Source organism: Stylophora pistillata, chromosome 2 (genome assembly GCF_964205215.1).
Source record: "Stylophora pistillata chromosome 2, jaStyPist1.2, whole genome shotgun sequence".
NCBI lineage: Eukaryota > Metazoa > Cnidaria > Anthozoa > Scleractinia > Pocilloporidae > Stylophora > Stylophora pistillata.
The window spans coordinates 41,818,178-41,836,834 of NC_142520.1; the positions used below are offsets into that span (position 1 = coordinate 41,818,178).

At 40.4% G+C, this 18,657-nt stretch overlaps 1 protein-coding gene across 2 annotated transcripts; it reads left to right on the forward strand.

Annotated features, from left to right (window-relative positions):
- Positions 1 to 156: 156 nt before the first annotated feature.
- LOC111328130 (uncharacterized) lies at positions 157 to 18,610 on the forward strand. Of its 2 annotated transcripts, none has more exons than XM_088747106.1 (18): positions 157 to 271; positions 1,792 to 1,899; positions 2,685 to 2,972; positions 3,420 to 3,752; positions 5,211 to 5,320; positions 7,178 to 7,251; positions 8,432 to 8,565; positions 8,968 to 9,273; positions 9,859 to 10,004; positions 11,082 to 11,328; positions 11,593 to 11,703; positions 13,240 to 13,451; positions 14,036 to 14,158; positions 14,409 to 14,479; positions 14,799 to 14,839; positions 15,129 to 15,225; positions 16,499 to 16,598; positions 17,520 to 18,610. In XM_088747106.1, the coding sequence occupies exons 2-18, from the start codon at positions 1,797 to 1,799 to the stop codon at positions 17,760 to 17,762; spliced, it is 2,739 nt and encodes a 912-aa protein (XP_088603232.1). In that variant the 5' UTR covers positions 157 to 271; positions 1,792 to 1,796; the 3' UTR covers positions 17,763 to 18,610. The 2 variants fall into 2 exon arrangements, with proteins under 2 accessions (XP_088603232.1, XP_088603233.1); XM_088747107.1 differs by having other exon boundaries at positions 167 to 271; positions 1,797 to 1,899.
- The last annotated feature ends 47 nt before the right edge of the window (positions 18,611 to 18,657 follow it).

Here is an 18,657-nt window from a genome sequence, read left to right on the forward strand (position 1 = left end):
TTCGTTAAGATTCGGTGAAAACCTTATTTTATGTGGTATACGTGGCAATTGTTGAGTGAGGAGACAACACTAAGATGTAAACAGGTGCGTGACATTTGGCGTGACGATGATTGTTACAACAGGAACTTGCGTGTTTCTAGACACCAGTACTAATCCAGTACTAATCTGAGCAGGAAGTCAAGAGGTTAGGGTTTTTCTTTCAGTCGATTTGTGCTGAAGCATCAAGACGGAACATCGAACACGAACAGTTGTACTGTACATTAACTATCAGGTAAGATAGTATGAGTAATTTTGGATATCGTGTATGCTTTTTACGAAACGAATTTAGAAAAGAATTGAGCAATGTCTTGCAATATTGACACGGCGGGACAGTGAAAAACGTCGAGCTGTAATACACAATTCCGTCTGTCACCGACAACAGTAATCGTGATACCGTAATCATAAGCTAATTCGCCGAGTTTTAGGACTTCTATTCTTCTGTGTCCTTTCAGATGAGGGTGATTTCAGATTTCAATGTCAATCGTCAACTTTTACGTTCTTGTAACTTGCTGTTGTCCGCCAAACAAGTCTCAGTAAATCAAAATTTCCGAGGGGTTGAGATATTTACGTATGTTGCTGCTACTTGGCAAACAACGCATTCACCAATCGAAGTACTCTTCGTATTGTCTGATAGTTTTCTAAACTTTCTTTCACCGAGAGGTTTTTCAATAGGATTTAGAGCAAATGCACGTTTGGCAATTTTTCGAAGTATTGATGGCTCTTCGGTTGACAGAATGCATCATCACTTACATAAGCTATAATTAGTAGCTTGTCATATGGCGGAATGCTTAAATACAGAGACGGTGAACGACTTAATTAACTTGAAGTACATTTTAAGTTAAATCAAACTGAGCGACGATCAGCAAAGAGAAGTATTGCTTAGATTCTAAATCATATGAAGGTCTAAATGAATATGTCAACTTTCCTTCTAAAGCTACGTGAGGAATATGTCAACTTTCCTTCTAAAGCTACGTGAGGAATGCATGTGTGCCTTTGTTACGGTTGGCTGATCATTTGCTTTCAATCTCTAATGCGGAAACCACGCTACGACAACATTTAGGAGTCTGTCATTGACGCCCCCTCGTATCCGATATTTTTCCTTATCGAGCTTGGGTCACCGGAGGGGGAATGGAGGGGGAACTGCCAGTGAGAGCGAGGGGGGGAGGGGGAGGGCGAATGAGAATATTATAAAGCCTAAGGGAGAACTCAGAGAAATTTTATCGTGACACAGCCTAAAACCTCCAAAACCCCTCTCCTTCCAAGCGATAAATATTGACATGTTGCCTAGACTATATTGTGCTGTTATTGTAATCTGGAAGCCTAAAGTTTATATGGCTGAAGGCGACGGAGAGTGTAATAGAGATCAGTGAGGAAGGGTTTTCATGAGTGTACAGCAATTATGGGAAGGATGAATGCAAACCCTCTAATGCTAGGAAGACACTTCTGCCTATGACCCTGCGTTGCTGGTGTTTTTGTGTACGCTTTACAGATTTTTGCAGAGCTATGAGCGGCGAAACCGCAAGTGGAAGAAAACTATTTTTCGTACCAAGCCTCATTGCGCACAGTACAAGCACCCACAAAACCGCCAGCTACACAAGCTACTCATCTACCATCGCCTCGTTTCTTCCATTGGTTTTCTTTTCTTCCGCGATTTCAATTTGTTTTTCTACCTAACTTTGATTTGGAGCTACCCGTAGAGATTAAATAAGAAATCAGTTGTGTTTTATGAAACAGTTATTGTTTTCCTCTCAGCACAGATGTTGAGTGAAGCGTGGAAATCTTCCACAAAGATGACGTCACGGATAACGGTAATCGTTTTCCTGTTACTCCTGAAGATTGGTTTCCTGACGAATGCGCAAGGTACAGCACAATGCACAGTCATACAAAAACAAACAAACAATCAATCAGGGACAAAACAACGAGAAAATGACATTAAAAAAGACAACAGCCACAAAAACCACAATCAAAACAATACAAAGAAAACATACAAAACAAACAAATCTATAACCATGTAACAACTAAAGAAAACGAACCCGAAGCATTGACCTTGGTTTGCCTGTGGTCCAATGTCGAGTCATCGATAGTAGCTCTCAGATTCATGATGACTCTGTTTGTCTTGGATCACTAATTTTATTCCATCTTAAGGAAGAAGTGCGCACCCACGAATGGATTATAGGTTAGATCATTTTCTGCTTGAGGATGTTAAATGACGAAATTAAACTTACAGTTTAATTGAAATCACAGAAATCGCAGATATTGCTTTCCTTTTAACCTGTGGCCTCGTAATTTTGGTCTTGTGATGCCCACTGAGTACATGTATTCTTTAGTGTTCAATCTCTGAAATTTCTTTGATAGCTCTTATGCATAGTGTATACCCCCAAACCTCATTTGCACTAAAATTTTCATGAATCTTTGCCACTTCCTTGTCATTTTCATGAAGATCCTTTTGTGTGTTTGTTTGCTCTTGGATTTCAGTTATTTTGGGAACGCCCTTTATAAGAATTTATCATTCCTCACCGTGTAAGCGAGGCTTGAGGATAGAAGAATGGCATTCTGACGTAAACATACATGAGACCTATTTCCACGCATCTGTAAGAATCAATCCATTAGAAACACTAACTCGATTTTGATTTATTCATATGCAGGGGTCCCTGGTTTAACGGCTCACTTCCCAAATGAAACCGCGCTTAATGTGAGTTGGAATGCACCCTCTGACAATGAAAAGGTCGCCAGCTATGAGGTCATTATTTTAGAAGGAAATACTGAACTGAAAAATATAACTGTGGACAATAGCACACGTTCCGTGATTATCCCCTCTCTGGATTACTGTAAAACGTACACTGTGAAGGCGGTTGGAACCGTGAGGAACGGGTCGGTGATAACAACTCCAGCACCAGGGGAATATGCTACTTATCAGTATATCACTCCCTGCGGTGAGTATAATTTCTTTTGACATTTTATCAAAAACACGGGAAGGGGAGGGGGGAGGGGGACGCAATGAAAACTAAACTCATTTTGGCAATCGTCGAGCAACTCTCCTTACGCAGACTCCAAGGTTCCTTTGCGTCGGCAAAGTGGCTATCAAGTTTTATTACCATGCAGTACTATGCAATTGTAATGCAAACGATTATTGTGGAATATCGCGCTTTGTTCTCCCAATATATCGGCGATACATCGTTTATTTTATCGTCACCTCAGAAAGATACTTTGTAAATCGACGAGATATCGGAGCTTTCCTGCGATAACTCGTTCCGACGATAAATCGTTCCAACGATATATCGTTCCGGCGATAAAAATAGGTATAGTGGATAGGGTCATTAATCCGCGATGTTCGTGTGATATATATTGATTGGTAATATTCGCTTATTTTCTCTTCCTAGCCCCACCTGTAATAGCGCCCGCGACGCAGAAGATCTATGTGCACCATGGCAATCCAGTTAATTTAACATGCAACTACTCAGGGTTCCCAACACCGTCTCTATATTGGAGAGTGAATGGCCCCGGTGCGAATAAAAATGTCAGGCAGGGAACTCCAGTGATTTTACTCGACCCCAATGATCCTGAAACTTCAATACTTCAAACGCTGACAGTAAAAAACGGAAACCTGCACATCTCAAGTGTCGAGGATTTGGACAAACAGCGAAATTATACGTGCGTGGTTCAAAACCGTCTGGGAACAGCTTCAGGCGATGTTAGCTTAATTTTGGTCGGAGGTATGGGGTTTACTCTTAGCGCAGTTTTTTTTTGTTTGTTTTTGTTTTTGTTTTTTTATTTCTAAGGACCAACACCCTACGTGTTAAATTATCAGCTTGACTGAGGAATTTGAGTGTTCGAAGCGATAATTACCATTAATCAGTTGCAAACTTACTTTCTTGGATTGACTCTCTTCATTTTTATTAACAACAATAAAGCCAACAATTTTGAAGACAACTTCTGACCGTGGAAGGTATTCTTTGGTCCCTACATCTTCCTGAACGGAACAAAATACCATCAGTTTGGACTGATCGGTTTCTCGACATAATTTAGTAATTTAAACCATAAAAAGAAGAACGCTGAACCATACATTTATTTGTTGAATATCAAAGTGATCTCGGCCGTAATGAACACTACTTGAGCAGTAGGAAAAACTAAGGCGTGAAATTTAATACTTTGATACAAAATAGGTATCAAGAACAGTTTTTGCCCGTTTTTTGTTATAATTACTATGATCATTATCTCTTCTTTCTTTCGCAAACTTGCAACTTTCTTAAAGTGCACCTAAACCCAAAAAATTTTTTTCGCTTAACGAAGTAAGCTTACTTTTTTGAGTATTTCTGCGCAAATTTTTTTTTATTTGCTCAAATCTTCAATTTTCTGTGCCCAGTCAAAATACGGAAAATCGGCCGCCATCTTGCCCCTCGACCGAGTTTAAAGAGGAATGGCTCTAGTGGGTAATGTGACGTCAAATCGAGAACATGAAAGTCTGCATTTCACACATTTTCACTTGTTTGGGAAGGTTGTAGTCGATGATTGTCCGAAAATATGCCGACTAAGTGTGTTGTAGAAGGATGTAGCAACGTGCGAAATTTGCAAGAGGGTATCGCGCTTCATACATTCTTCATACAACACACCTAGTCGGCATATTTCGAACAATATCGACGACAATCTTCCCAAACAAGTGAAAATGTGTGAGATGCAGACTTTCGTGTTCTCGATTTGACGTCACATTACCCGCTAGAGCCATTCTTCTTTAAACTCGGTCGTGGGGCAAGATGGCGGCCGATTCTCCGTATTTTGACTGGGCATAGAAAATTAAAGATTTGAGCAAATTAAAAAATTTTTGCACAGAAATACTCCATAAAATAAGCTTATTTCGTTAAGCGGAAAAAAAAATTTGGGTTTAGGTGCACTTTAAACCGTAGAGAAATCTTGCAAACGCTTGACGCAAGATCGCTCACAGACAACAGCCAACCATAGAGCGCAAACAGTAGATTTTAATTAATTACACAGTTCCCATATATTTACAGACAACCCTGAGAGGTTTTGTTACATTTTAATCTCTCTTTACTTAGCTTGCTGAATCATGATGCCGCTTGATGTATTAGCCAAAACCTGTTTGGTTGCTTTCTTTGTGTGTGCGTGTTATTTGTTTGTTGGGCTAATATTCAAGCTTCCTATTATTTTATCGGCAGTTTATGAGACGGTAAAAGTGAAAATTAAAGTGGAATGGACCCCAGAACTCCAAACGCACTACCAAAATAACGACTCCACCAGCTTCCTTTCTCAGCAGTTTAAATCGGAGGTTAGATCTGATTTAGAAGCTAAACATTACGTTCTAACTTGTGGATGATGTAGTGATGCTGGGACGCATGCTAAAATATAGACTATATTCGGGAGTAACATATGCTAAGCGCGGATATTTTGCGAGTTGCGTAGTATTTTTCCGTGTCCCGAAGGGGCGAGCACAAATTCCTGCCGTTAGTTCGAATTAGAAATTATAATTACTATCTCACTATCATTTCACTTTTTATTCTTTTGATTTTTTAGTTTTCAAAAGACGTCCTATGACTTTATCCGTGTATCCGTTTCGATCAACTAAGGAGTACGCGAAAGACGAAAAAACATTCGAAACCATTAAAGCGTTCTTTGTATCCAACAATAAAATTCCCATAGCGCTTAAAAGATCGTTTCTTTAAAATGCAAGCCTAAAAAACGAAAAAAAAAACAACAACTTTAGATTTTTTATTACGGCCATTTTGTTGCTTCGTATCAGTTTTGCCCTGTTCTGCAGTAGTATATTTGCGCGTTCTCACATGACCTTACTTGGTGGTGCAATACTGCCGTTTATTATCCAACTACACTCCGTAGAGTACAAATAACGCCATAGACGAGAAGAAATATCACGCGGTATTTGTACTCCAGATAACCGGTTAGACATATCTGTTCGCATCGCGCAAGCGAAGAATTGGATTGAAGTTACAAAAAAAAAAATGGCGGACAATTTGAATCATATTTCTGACGAAGAAGAGTCGGAATGGCAGGCAAATATAGATCCAAGTTTATTGGATGAATCGAACGAAGAAAAACAGCTAGACAACCAAGAAATTTCTTCATTTATTGAAGAAAATAGAAACAATAACACGACAACGCGCCAATTCCGCTCCGCTTCGCGTACTTCTGTCACGTACTTCCCGTAAATAAATATCCGCGAAATTCGCCCGCACTGAAATAACAATTTGGCATGTTGGATAATAAATAACTTATAAGACGTTTTTTGGGTAGTATCGCTGAGTATCTTTACTCGTAATTTGTATAATTGACTCGCCCCACGGGCTCGTCAAACTACGGCACAACTCGTAAAAATACTCAGCGATACTACACAACAAAACTTCTAATAAGATATATATACTTATCGACTAAGTTTTGTCGGGCTGGACGGGAAAATATTTGGCTCGAGGTCATGACGCACGCACCGGGCTCAGCGACGTCTGTGCCTAATGACCGTGGAGCTCACTGCTTTCCACGAGCTTAACTCTCGGAAAACCGTTCGCATCTCGGAAGCGATAATGTCCGCGGACAAGCATCCGTGCATATTTTCGCGCCAAGTGGAGGCTATTGTTTATTTTTACCATGCGCGCGCGCGAAGACGAGTTAAACCGAAAGCGTTTTTGTACATTGTAACAGTCCGCTTCTTTATACAAATAAAGTTGGGAAGATTTATCAATATTTTCGGGCGTTATTGATAAAACAATTACTCCACTCGCGCTTGTTGGATATATATCTTATTAACTAAGCGCGAGGGCCGTACTAGGAGAATATCGGCCCGAGGTCTTGACAGTACGAACCGAGCGCAGCGAGGTCCGTACAAAAAAGACCGAGGGCCGATATTCTTCCAGTACGGTCCCGAGCAAGCTTGGTTAATAAGAGATTTATTATACGACTGATGTTCAAAGGGACACAAGTACAGTATCATTCGGGACCATTCGGGACAGTGCCCAGTCCAATACTGAGAGAATATTGACCGGCAATAGAGCATTTTGATTGGTTGATTTTAGTTATTGGCCCTCTGACTGCCCGAGTCGTGTAATAAATGAGATTATTATTACTATATTCAACTCACGCTCATAAAATAATCGTTCAATATGTGATATCATTATAGGTGGCAAACTTCTCCTCAAAGCTACAGGATAAGAGAGTGTTTCTTACCCGGACAGTTCTAAGTGTAGGTGTTGAGTAAGTATTCAAGAGATTTTTGGTGCATAAAATGTACATTTACTCCTTTTTTCTCGATTTTGTAGTCTCGCCGTCCAGGTGAAAACATTTTTAGTTTTCACCCGAACCAGGGTGAGGGACTGATGTGGCGGTAAGCAGAGCCGAAGAGCGATGCAGTCATAGGAAGTCAACAAAACTTGGTTTAATAAACTTGGTTGATGTTGTGACTTGACACCGTAGAGAGATTCCGAGGCTGACTAACTAGCTCTTTGTCGGACGTAGCAAATCAGAGGATAGTGGTTCGCTATGACGAAGGGCTTACACACAAAGCTTTAGAATCTCTCTGTTATGGTTACTGAACTGACTTTATCAACTCAATTGATTAAACAAAATTATCGGGTTATACCCCTGCAGATGCACACCACAATTTCTTTAGAAACTTACGCTCTGCATTTATTAATAGTAGTTTAGTCGTGTCAGGAGAATTTCGAAAGATCGGTCAATTCCACCGACAAGAGACCTTTTCACTCTCAACGGGACGATTACAATACAAGATCCTTCGACTGTTACCGCTAAATTCAAACCATGAAATCTATTAACATCTGTTTTTTTTTTTAATTTAATAATTCCAATGAACGCCACGCTCGGCCAGTGTAATACATTTAACCGATTGCATTTGACCGAGCTTATAAACCATGGCCAATTTTCAAAGCCTTCGATTTAATGAATACCCTTCCCTCACAGCAAACTGAAAAATATCGTGGTTTGCTTCGCAGTTCGGCAACTCTATAGACACAAGTCAACATGATATAAGTAGCAGGTTTATGATTATGTGCGTCGCGTCCTTAACGCGCTACAAGAACCATCAATTTTTGGAAGTCTATTCAATGGAGAGATATGGAGAAAAAGTAAGATTTAAGCAATGTTTTAAGCGTTATAGAACGCGAAAGAATTAACTTTTACTGAATGAAAACAAAAGTGAGACAGAAGACGAAAAGAAAGGTCACAAGAAAAAACTCCTTCAGAACTGGCGGATTTTTGAGCGGTTTGAAGGGTAAAACGGCGAAACCTTGAAACAAGAGAGGTTAGGGACAAAAGATGCGCTTGCTGAGCGCGGAGTATTTATCAAAATACAACGCTGTGATGATTCTTATTGGACCCATGAAAACAACTTTATATTAATGGCGCTTTCGTTCTTCAGAATCTCTATGGAACTTGTTTTCAATGCGACCACGACAGAAGGAGATCCGTCTGATGAAATAGTAAAAGGAATCCTGAATATGAAAGATTCAGGATATTTTGGTGTGCTACCTATTAAAAGCGTCACCATTTTGGGTATGCCTTTTATTTCTTCTTTTCACAGTGATATTATGAATATGGTATGTAAGTCTTCAGAGCACCTCTCGTGCAAATTACTCGGGGCCGGTTATTTACACGAGGTTTAACCTAAACCGCGAATGTACGCAATCAGTGGGCATCAGGTTCTCTCCATGAGAGGGTTCATTTAATTAAATATATGTCCCTCCACTGTTACCTTTCGGTCTTCTTGACACTGTTCACAAAACTGAACGTTCATATAAAAGGTCTGGCTAATTTGGAGATTGTTTAGGATGCGGTTCTGTTAAACACAGGCTGAACTTTGTTTAGATAACGGACCCTTACAGTTTGATGATGAGATCGAAAAGATAAAAGTCCAACAGGCAAAGAAGATGATAACTATTTCTGATTGTGCTGCAGGTTTACCACCTCCTCCCCCGACAAACTTGAAACTTGATGATATCCAAGCTAAAGAAGCCACTGTCACGTGGCAGCCACCACACCACGCTGAAGTATACGAAGTCAGTGAGTTCACTGTGCAGATGAAAAAGGTTCTGGGTGGAACCGCTGGTTATGTCACCGAAATGACTGTGGGCGCTGACGTCACCAAAGCACCACTGATTAATCTCGAACCTGATACCGAATACCTTGTACGAGTCAGGGCTCATAGGAAGAATGATGGAGGACTGGGAGAGTCGAAGCCGTTGGAAATGTTGACCTTGAAAGGTGCTAAGTAAAGTGTTTGTATCGAGCTCAGTGGCGGATGCAGGGAAGGGCACGGGCTCCCCGTAACCCCCCCACCCCTCCCCCCCCCATTTAGAGAAAAATAAAAAAGAAATAGACGCAGAGGGAAGAAAAGCCGGCAGGTGAACACACACAAACAAAAACGGGCCTTCCTCTACCCTTCCTGTTCCCCGTTAACTCAAGACTCGGATCCACCACTGGAGCTGTCGATTGAATATTGATTTGATGATTATTTCTCATTGCTGCTGTTTTCTTTGGGTCGACGGGGCTCTTGCTGGCTGGTTCAATATTTTAGCTAGTGTTTTCAGTATTTTTGTTGTTGTTGCTGTTTTTATTGTTGTTGTTGTTGTTGTTTTTCCCTCCACTTAGCGATGCTGCTTGTACATTTCTACCCCCCCCCCCTCTGTAACATCCTCAGCTCGGTTCCTGGTTCTTACCGCGTTAAGAGTATTTTTCTTTCAATGAATGCATGGTCTTTCTCCTAAGTTGCCTCTGGAAACGATTCCATCGATCAATTTATTCCTAGTTGAATTCCTTTCTTACCCTGCTGCATTGCTCGCCTTACAGGCGCACCAGTTGTCGCCATAGTCGTTGGTGTACTTGTAGCAGTTCTTGTATTAGTTGCGGTGGTGGTTGCTGTTGTGTATTACCGTAAACATCACAAATTGCCCCCTAACGAGCAGGATGAAGAAAGAAGGTTTACTCTAGACGAGGTTTGTTTGCATCTATTTTTAATGTCCGTAATTCTTGTCTTCCTTGCGTCAAAATCTATAAATCTTGTGTCTAGCCTCTTACGAGGAATTTCTCTCAAAGTGACTGCTGATTTTTCATTGCCGTTTGAGACGTTTGTTTATCGTATGAAATTGGACAATGGTTTCCAATGAAGCGAAATCTATCGAAGTTCAAAACGTTGACTCCACAGAAACACCTGAAAAAGCATCTGAGATGTCATTTTCATGCTTTGTTTGTTGTTTGTTTGTTGTTTGTTTGTTGTTTGTTTGTCTCTGTGTTGTTACGGTATTATTCAACCGACAGAAAAACACTATGTTATCCTATGAACTCAATTCCTTTTTTATATTTAAATGACGTGTATAATTCGTACTTAGGAGCGACTCCAACAGACAATACAGTAGCTATCCTAAATATCTTACTTAAGCCCTCTACAAACTATATCTTAGCTCACCGCTTCACAAACTCACATTTTTTTCCCCAAATTCCTTGAAGTTAACAATCTTCCACAACAGTTCTCTCTCTTGGTATAGCTTTCCAAACAGTCGGTCACCCCCGACGACAGCTTACTACACGACAGCTTACGGTCACTCCCGACGACAGCTTACTACACGACAGCTTACGGTCACTCCCGACGACAGCTTACTACACGACAGCTTACGGTCACTCCCGACGACAGCTTACTACACGACAGCTTACGGTCACTCCCGACGACAGCTTACTACACGACCGATTCCTTCTACACATTTACAAAGTATTCCTGAACATTCCAGAAGCTTACAACTTATCTATTTCAATACTATTGCATCATAACAACAAAACCTAAAAAAAATTTCTAGAAAGTTCCACGGAAAGTTCATGCGTGCAAGTCAGCATGACTAAACATTCTAGAAATTTCCTTGAAACTTATTTTAGTTACTCTCGGTAACAGTGGCGTGTTTTGTTTTGTATTTTGTTTTTTTGTTCTTTATGTGGTCATACTCCTGTATTTCCCCTTATTTCATGAGCCTGACATGGTCCTTGCTCTATTAATATATTTTTTGTAATTTACAATTGTCTAGCTACAACTAAGGCAGGGGAGAAGAACTTACGGTCCCCCAACTAGTGACATAAACCTTTACGAGTTTAATGCTCAACAACTCCATTCAGCCCGACCGCCAGAGGACTTTCATCGAAATTGGCCCGAAATCCCACGGGAATACCTCAAAATCGGAGATGAGCTTGGCTCTGGGGCTTTTGGTGTCGTTAAGAAAGGATTCCTAAATCGAAACAATAAAGTCATTGAATGCGCTGTAAAGATGTTGAAAAGTAAGTACTATGTTAAGTCTACAATATAGGGCTTTTTTTAAATATCAGAATTTGACAACTGCGTGAACAATAAAACGACAGATAGTAAGAGTCGAATTTCTAACGTTACTGGATAAACTAATCCTTTCATTGATGTTTTTCTTTGTTCATATTACTTGTCTGCTTGATATTGCATTGACACTTTGAGGAGAAAATTTTGTCTCGGTCACTCATGGGAGTTTTTTTTTTTTTTCTTTTTTTTTTTCTTTTTTTTTTTTTTGCCAGAACATGGTACTGAATTAGAGTTACGAGATTTGTTTAACGAGCTGAACATTATGGCTTCTGTCGGAAATCATCCGAATGTGGTCAGCTTGATTGGAGCATGCTCGGACGATGGTGAGAATCTTTGCTTTACAAAATTAGATCGAAATTGTATTGATTCCTTTGAGTGAGGTATGACAATCTGCTTCAAAAAATTTCCTTTGTTTCATTTCACGTTTGCTTACTGAAACATCCGCGACCTGCTGGACTGGAGATGGTTTCAATTAGACATTTTCTGATACCTTCTCGTTATCACGCGTCAAGGATTTAGTGTGGTATACTCCAGGAGGAGTTATACAACAAGCTGAAATAAGTATGAGAGTGATCCTCGCAGTAATGACCACGGGCTCGTTAACCAAGTTGGTAGAGCATTGCACCGGTATCGCAGAGGTCATGGGTTCGAATCCCGTACAGGCCTGAATTTTTTTCAGGCCTTACTTTCACTACTGCTTAAGGAGTGGTCATCACTGCTAAGATCGGTCTCATACTTATGTCTTCAACTGCGGTTCAGATATTTGATTTCCATATATTCACAAACGTTGACAATAAGCTGATACATACATACATACATCCTTTATTTGGTCAAGCAGGTTGAAAAAATGGCAGCTAATGCTGATGTGAACCTGCTATCTACTAATAAACAGCTAAAAATATATACGTCTCCTAGTATGAATAATCATACGTATCAATAATACATTATATATACGGGTAGGGTAAGTAAGTAAATATATATATATATATATATATATAACTAACTGCAGACAGTACTGTTTCGGCCTTCTGGGCCTCATCATATTAGTACCAGTCAAATTAACTTAAACAATGCATTTAAAGGAAAATAAATACAAAGATAAGATTTAAATTAACAAATTTTAATATATTTATGTATGCATTTTGATTGGCTCTTGCATATGATCTATTGGAGGCCAGACGGATACATGATGTTCGTCACCATTAACAAAATTTTGTTAAAGGTTTTTCTTTTACTTTATGAAACAAATAAATATCATGTTGCCGCGGGTCTGTGCCGCACTAGATCACAGAAGACGTCCAATGTAGGAAAGACGTCGAATGTAGGGAGAACATCAGTGACAAACTCGGCTGCGCTTGGCTGCGTTCGGCTGCGCTTCGTGTGCCTCTTTTCTTGTTCTCACCGCTATCTTCGATCTTTTTCTGAACAGATACACGGCAACTTAGAAACTGTTTGTCAAGTTATGCTCCCATCAACACTTGTAGGCAAATGATAGGCCAAAGTGCTTGAATTGAGCAAGTAGATTTCACAATAATGCTCGTAGAACGACGACATTTCGGTGTACATACCAGGGAAAAGAGCAACGTGACGCTATTTTGATGCTTCCTGACGCCGCGATCCTGACATCTGGCAGTAGTTTTCAATATAAGAAAGCAGAGAGAGAGAGAGAGAGAGAGAGAGAGAGAGAGAGAGAGAGAGAGAGAGAGAGAGAGAAAGAGAAAGAAAGAGAGTGTGTGTGTGTGTTTGTGTGAAAGAAGCCTCTCTAAGCCCATAAAAAACCGTTGGGCGGTGCCTTTTTTTGCTAGGGGTAAACTTAACCCTCAAATGCGCAAGTCGGGATGTCTTTGTTTCTTCCCCAGGTCCTTTGTGGGTCGTGGTTAAATTTGCTGAAAACGGCTGCTTGCTGGATTACCTTCGGAAGCATAGAGAAGAGAACTACAAAAACTCTGATTACGTCAACGTAGAAAAAAAGGATAGTGAGCAGGTGGAGTCCAAGGAAATAACCGATCTTGAGAAAATTCGCTTCGCGCACGGCATTGCAAAGGGAATGAATCACTTGGCAACAATGAAGGTAGGAAACGACCATGATAAAATTCATAAGCGTTTCATTCGAGTCACAAAGTTTTCATCTGTTGGTAATTTATTGGTGTATTTGTTAAAGCCTTTTTAAGAGGGCAAGGCGAATTAAAGAGTGGTCGGGCAATTTCTCTTTTCGCAACCCCTCATATCAATCTATTTTATATCTATTATAAAATTCTGCCATAGGAACGACAGCGCAAAATTCGAGGCGAGAAAACACGCAAATAGATATGACGCCACCATGGATACCTAGCGATGAATGTTTAGTTTCCCCAAACACCACGGGTTTGTCCTCAATGTAACTTTTTCGTGTCAACCGTTTTGAAAAACTGAGGAGAGACAGAAGCGGCTGTCGAAACTACGATAATAGATATCACCCTTCGTAAAACACGGTAAAGGCGTCCTAGCTTCAAAACCAAATCTTGACAAGACAGAAATTCGTTTGATCCTGTTGGTCTTTGAGGATTTCTCTTTCCACATTTTCTGATAACAAAAATTCCATCTTCCAGGGGCTCCAATGGATATAAAACTCAAAAATATTCATTGATAAAAATGCCCATTGAATTGTTTCTTCAGTGTGTACATCGGGACCTTGCTTGCAGAAACGTACTTTTAGGGAAAAACCGCATTCCAATGGTGGCTGACTTCGGACTCGCTCGTGATATCTACGAAAGTGGGGCGTACGAAACTACAACCGGGGTAAGACTTGTAGTTCTTTCATTTCGAAATATGGCGTTCATGCATCTCACTTAGTAAAGTTCCGTTGTCTCATCGTGCAGTCGTGTTTTACAATATCTGATAAAGGTGTATGAATTGATGAACTGTTTTGATCTGCAGACCTTGGCATTTTTAACTGTTGTGAGATTTCCTTTAATAGAGGTATTCTGTGTCCTTAAAGAGTTTTATATAGCTTTTTTTTTTTTTCAAAATTATCTTTTACCTAATGCAGGGTAAACTCCCGGTCCGTTGGATGGCTTTGGAATCACTGCAGGAATACTCCTTTACTTCCGAAAGTGACGTGTAAGTGTTTTATTGCTGAAAACTTTCCAGAGTGCTTCCTCTTCTTCAGAGGTAAAACTCCGTCGGTTCAGTTGGTTACAAGCTAGGCACAAACCCCAAGAGGGTATCAAGCGTCAAAATTTCGCAGTACGATATTTTACCACATAGCTAGAGTTAAGGTAGTGGTAAGCTGAGTCGTATTTCATGTAGCACTTTAAAATGTAACACTGAAGATCTGTGCGCAGAGCTGTGATCGACAATAATTTCGAAACTGTCGTGCTTGTGTAAACCAATAACGACATTTGGTTATCTATTTATTTTGTGTTCTTTTTTACATCAGATGGGCGTACGGCGTTACTTTGTGGGAGGTAGAAACTGGTGGTGAGTTGCACTGGCCCTTTTTTCTGTTTAATATTTTATCCGTGTTTCATCCGTCAATCACTCCTATTATTACAGACCGAATTGGACAAAACTCGGTCCTATCGCCATTATTTATTGTTGGATTGACTTTCTAAGTTTGTTTGTTTTCTGTTATTTCTTTTTGTTTTGTTTTTGTTTTTGTTTTTGTTTTTTTTCGCTAATATGTCTCAAATCTACTCCCAGTCCCTATAAAAGCACATCAAAATAAATCAAGAGTACCCTCTATTGTTTGCCTTTGTTTCTTTTAAAGCCAATGTCCCGTATGCTGGTCTGGGTGGACTGGAAATTGTTGACGCCTTAAGGAGGGGTGAACGGTTGCCAAGACCTGAGGGATGCACTGACAAAATGTACGTAAAATAAGTGTGAGGGATTCTGCCATTTTCTTTTAACTCGCTCGCACACAAACCGGAACGGTTGCTAGACCTAAATCGATGAAATAAGTTTAGGACGTAAAGGTGTCACCATTAGTGGTGACCGCTGGATGGTTTCACAGTTTCACAGTTTCATTCCCAGTGCCACTGAGAGCCTAGTAGCAGGTTCCTGGCCGGCTGGCTGGCTGGCTGACTGACTGAGTAGTTCAACATTTCTGAGACGGATGTTTTCATTTTAATGGACTTTTTTCAATAAATGGGAACAGCAAACGGGAGTTATGGACTCTGAATTTGTTTACGATTCCTGTAATCGTTGAATCCTAGTGGTAGGAAAATAAAAAAGATCTACTTTTATAAAAGGAATTTTGTAAAAGTTCAGTTTCTTCCGATAGTTATCAATCACTTGATGTGACTGAACACGAGTAAGTTATTAGTGATCTTAAGCAAACCTATGTACCACATTACCATGATGGGCAGTAAGTAAGTAAGTAAGTTAAGCAAACCACGACGGCAACGGCAATGAAGACGTAGCGAAACAAAGGATCTAATTGGTAATACCTCGGCACGCGCATTTTAAAACTTTGTGCATTTCTTAGCCGTCTCCTGCCAAACAACAGGGAGCTTTAGCAACGACGACGGCTACGGCAAAGAGAACGGCAGAAAATAATAGGCTTAATGAGCAAAAACAATCGGCCTGCACGTGCGTTTAACATTTTGGAACATTTCTTTGCCGTTCTCGGCAAAACAACAACGTGAAATAACCAAACTTTAGGTTTTCTCGAGAACGTGAGCGCATGACGGTTGATTTTTCTTTCTTTCTCCTTACTTTAACGCCGTTCGTAATGATATAGTTCCTGAATAGTTCGCCAGCATTTTCCAAGTGAAACACATCGGAATAACCTCGACAGAGTTACAAAAACGAAAAGTTAGATTTCGACACGACGTTTTCGTTGCCGTCGCCGTCGTCGTTGCTAAAGCTCCCTAACAACGTGAGGTGTGGCGCCGCTAGACACAGTAAACACATCCAGCTATTCAGGAAATTCTAACTGTAAATTCAAATTAATTTTTTAATCGACGTTTTCATAGCTGTTTCCGTCCTGACTGCTAAATGTCTCTATTAGGTACAATGTGAGGCCGCACTCGTCACCTCTTTTCTGATTGTCACCTATAATCGGACAAAAATCAATCCCTGTTTATTGCTTTTTGTGTCATTTTAAAACGTGTTGAGCTCATTTTAATCGCTTTTCAGGTTTGAAATCATGATAGGTTGCTGGCACGCTGACCCAAAGAAAAGGCCAACTTTCGAAGATATTGTAAAGCTCACCGAAAGTTTCTTACTGGAGGATTCTGTAAGTCGTAATTTCAAAGTATCTTACCTATCAAATCGTGTGTTCTGTTGTTAGCCACAGTCGATGCACCGATAGTCGATCGATACGACGGCCAATTTTCCCAGACATGCGATTTGATTGTCGACCGATTGTCGACCGATAGTCGGCCGATGGGTGATTGAGACTTTACCGATGATCTAACGATGTCTTGGCTGACTAGTGACTGATTTATCGATTGACTATCGATAGAGATATCAATTGACAATCGGTCTAGATATCGATCGAGGTTACTATGGCCAATGGCCTACCGATAGTGCACATGACCGCACCCAATTTAGGTGGCATGGTAATCGCCTTGGCCATCTTTACTTAATTTGTGAGCAACTTTACAAGTAAAAATTTTGACACTGATTCTGAACTAACTTCACTAATAGCAAAAAAGTTGCAGCGGCACGCTTGCTGGTGAATTCTTATGAGCATTACTCCATTTCAATATTTACTCTGTTTCATTGATTTTTGGTGATTAACAGTAACTGATTGGCATTGAAGCTATAAGTTAGCGTTTATTTGCGGCCAATCTTGCCCGCTCGGGTAGCCAATCAGAACACAGGATTCGCTTATCTAGCTCGCGGGCGCTGCCACCCATATTATAGTACAGCTTATCGCCCTACTCCTTTTCAAAGTTCCCTTGTAAGTTCACGACTTTAACGTTTCCATGACTCCCAATGGAAGTCCACTTGTGTACTTTTCATTTGTTGGTTTTTGGTTGTTTCTGCTGTTTTCGTTCGTAGGTAGTACATTGCCTGTTCAACACTATAGCCTCGTACCCAGGCCTTTCACGGCCAATAGGTTGTAAGGTTCTTACATTTCAGTTAGTTACACGGTTTGTACTGGGCACGAGATTAGTTTAACAGCTTGTTGCCTATTGATCTTCTGCCGTAGGACTACTTGGAGCTAGGAGACGAAACAGCAGAGGAAGGAGAAGAAGGAGAGGATACTCCGTATGACGAGGTCCGCTTCAGTCGAATACCAGAACAGTTTTTGTCCGATTATGAAATAGAAACAGAGGATTCACGACCAGTCCTTACGCCCGCGAGTCCAGCCCAGCCTGACGGACAGCTTGCTGAGCATGATGGTCAGGAAAAAAAGGATGAAGGAGAAGGGGATAATAATACACATTTTTAATCTAATCATGTAACTTGGTCTCCAGCTATCACTTTGGGGTGCACGTGGTTAACCACCCAACTTCCTGGACTCATTATCACGTTAGTTCCTCACGCAGTAGGAATACATTATCCAGTAAGCAGTTTGCAAGAATTGAAAAACTAGTCCGCTCAGTACTAGATGAAACTTGATAAAATACGTTATTCTCCTAACAGATCTCTTAAGGAAGTCTGTAACAACTAGGAGAGAGAACTAACGACTAGATCGAGGAAGGTTAAGGCTAAGAGATATCGTCATATGACCAGCAAGGCCCATATGCGCTTCATGTGAAAACATAATACAAAAATCCCCGTATTAGGGTCGAAGGTGATGGCGCAAGCAAGGCCGGGAGAGGCTGCAGATCCTGCGTTTGGCTCAGCGAGATGCAAGTTTTAAGAGTACACATCAAGGGGAAGATACAGAGGTTATATGATAAGATGCTTATTAACTGAGTTAGGTTGGGCCCGAGCGGAAAAATTTTTCTTTTTCGAAGACACGATTTGTTGTTTTGAAAATATGGGCTCATATAATGACCTCCTCTCACGCTCTTGTAACATCGGATGCTGTCATCGACAATACTCCATTTTGAGGATTACTCTCACACGGACGATCAAACCATTGCTATTAACGAGAGAGAAATTAACAGATCACGATCGATGTTCGCGAAATTTTGGTAAAATATTCTTTGGCCTTGTCAATTTTATGATGCTGCACAATTAGTTTGTAAAAAAAGTGGTTACAATACTATTACTTTGCAATAATCCTATTATTTCTACAACGGATTCTCAATCTCCCCTTTTGAGAATGAATTAAAACTTTTATTAACTCCACTAGTTGTCAGAATGAACCTTCGTGGGTGAACCAATCGAATCCTTGG

What these genes read in the sequence shown, in the direction of transcription:
- LOC111328130 (XM_088747106.1), top strand. Translation starts at nt 1,797, where the DNA reads ATGTTGAGTGAAGCGTGGAAATCTTCCACAAAGATGACGTCACGGATA. An exon ending in TTTCCTGACGAATGCGCAAG is followed by an intron (nt 1,900 to 2,684) that starts GTACAGCACAAT and finishes ATTCATATGCAG; the next exon opens with GGGTCCCTGGTTTAACGGCT. An exon ending in TCAGTATATCACTCCCTGCG is followed by an intron (nt 2,973 to 3,419) that starts GTGAGTATAATT and finishes TTCTCTTCCTAG; the next exon opens with CCCCACCTGTAATAGCGCCC.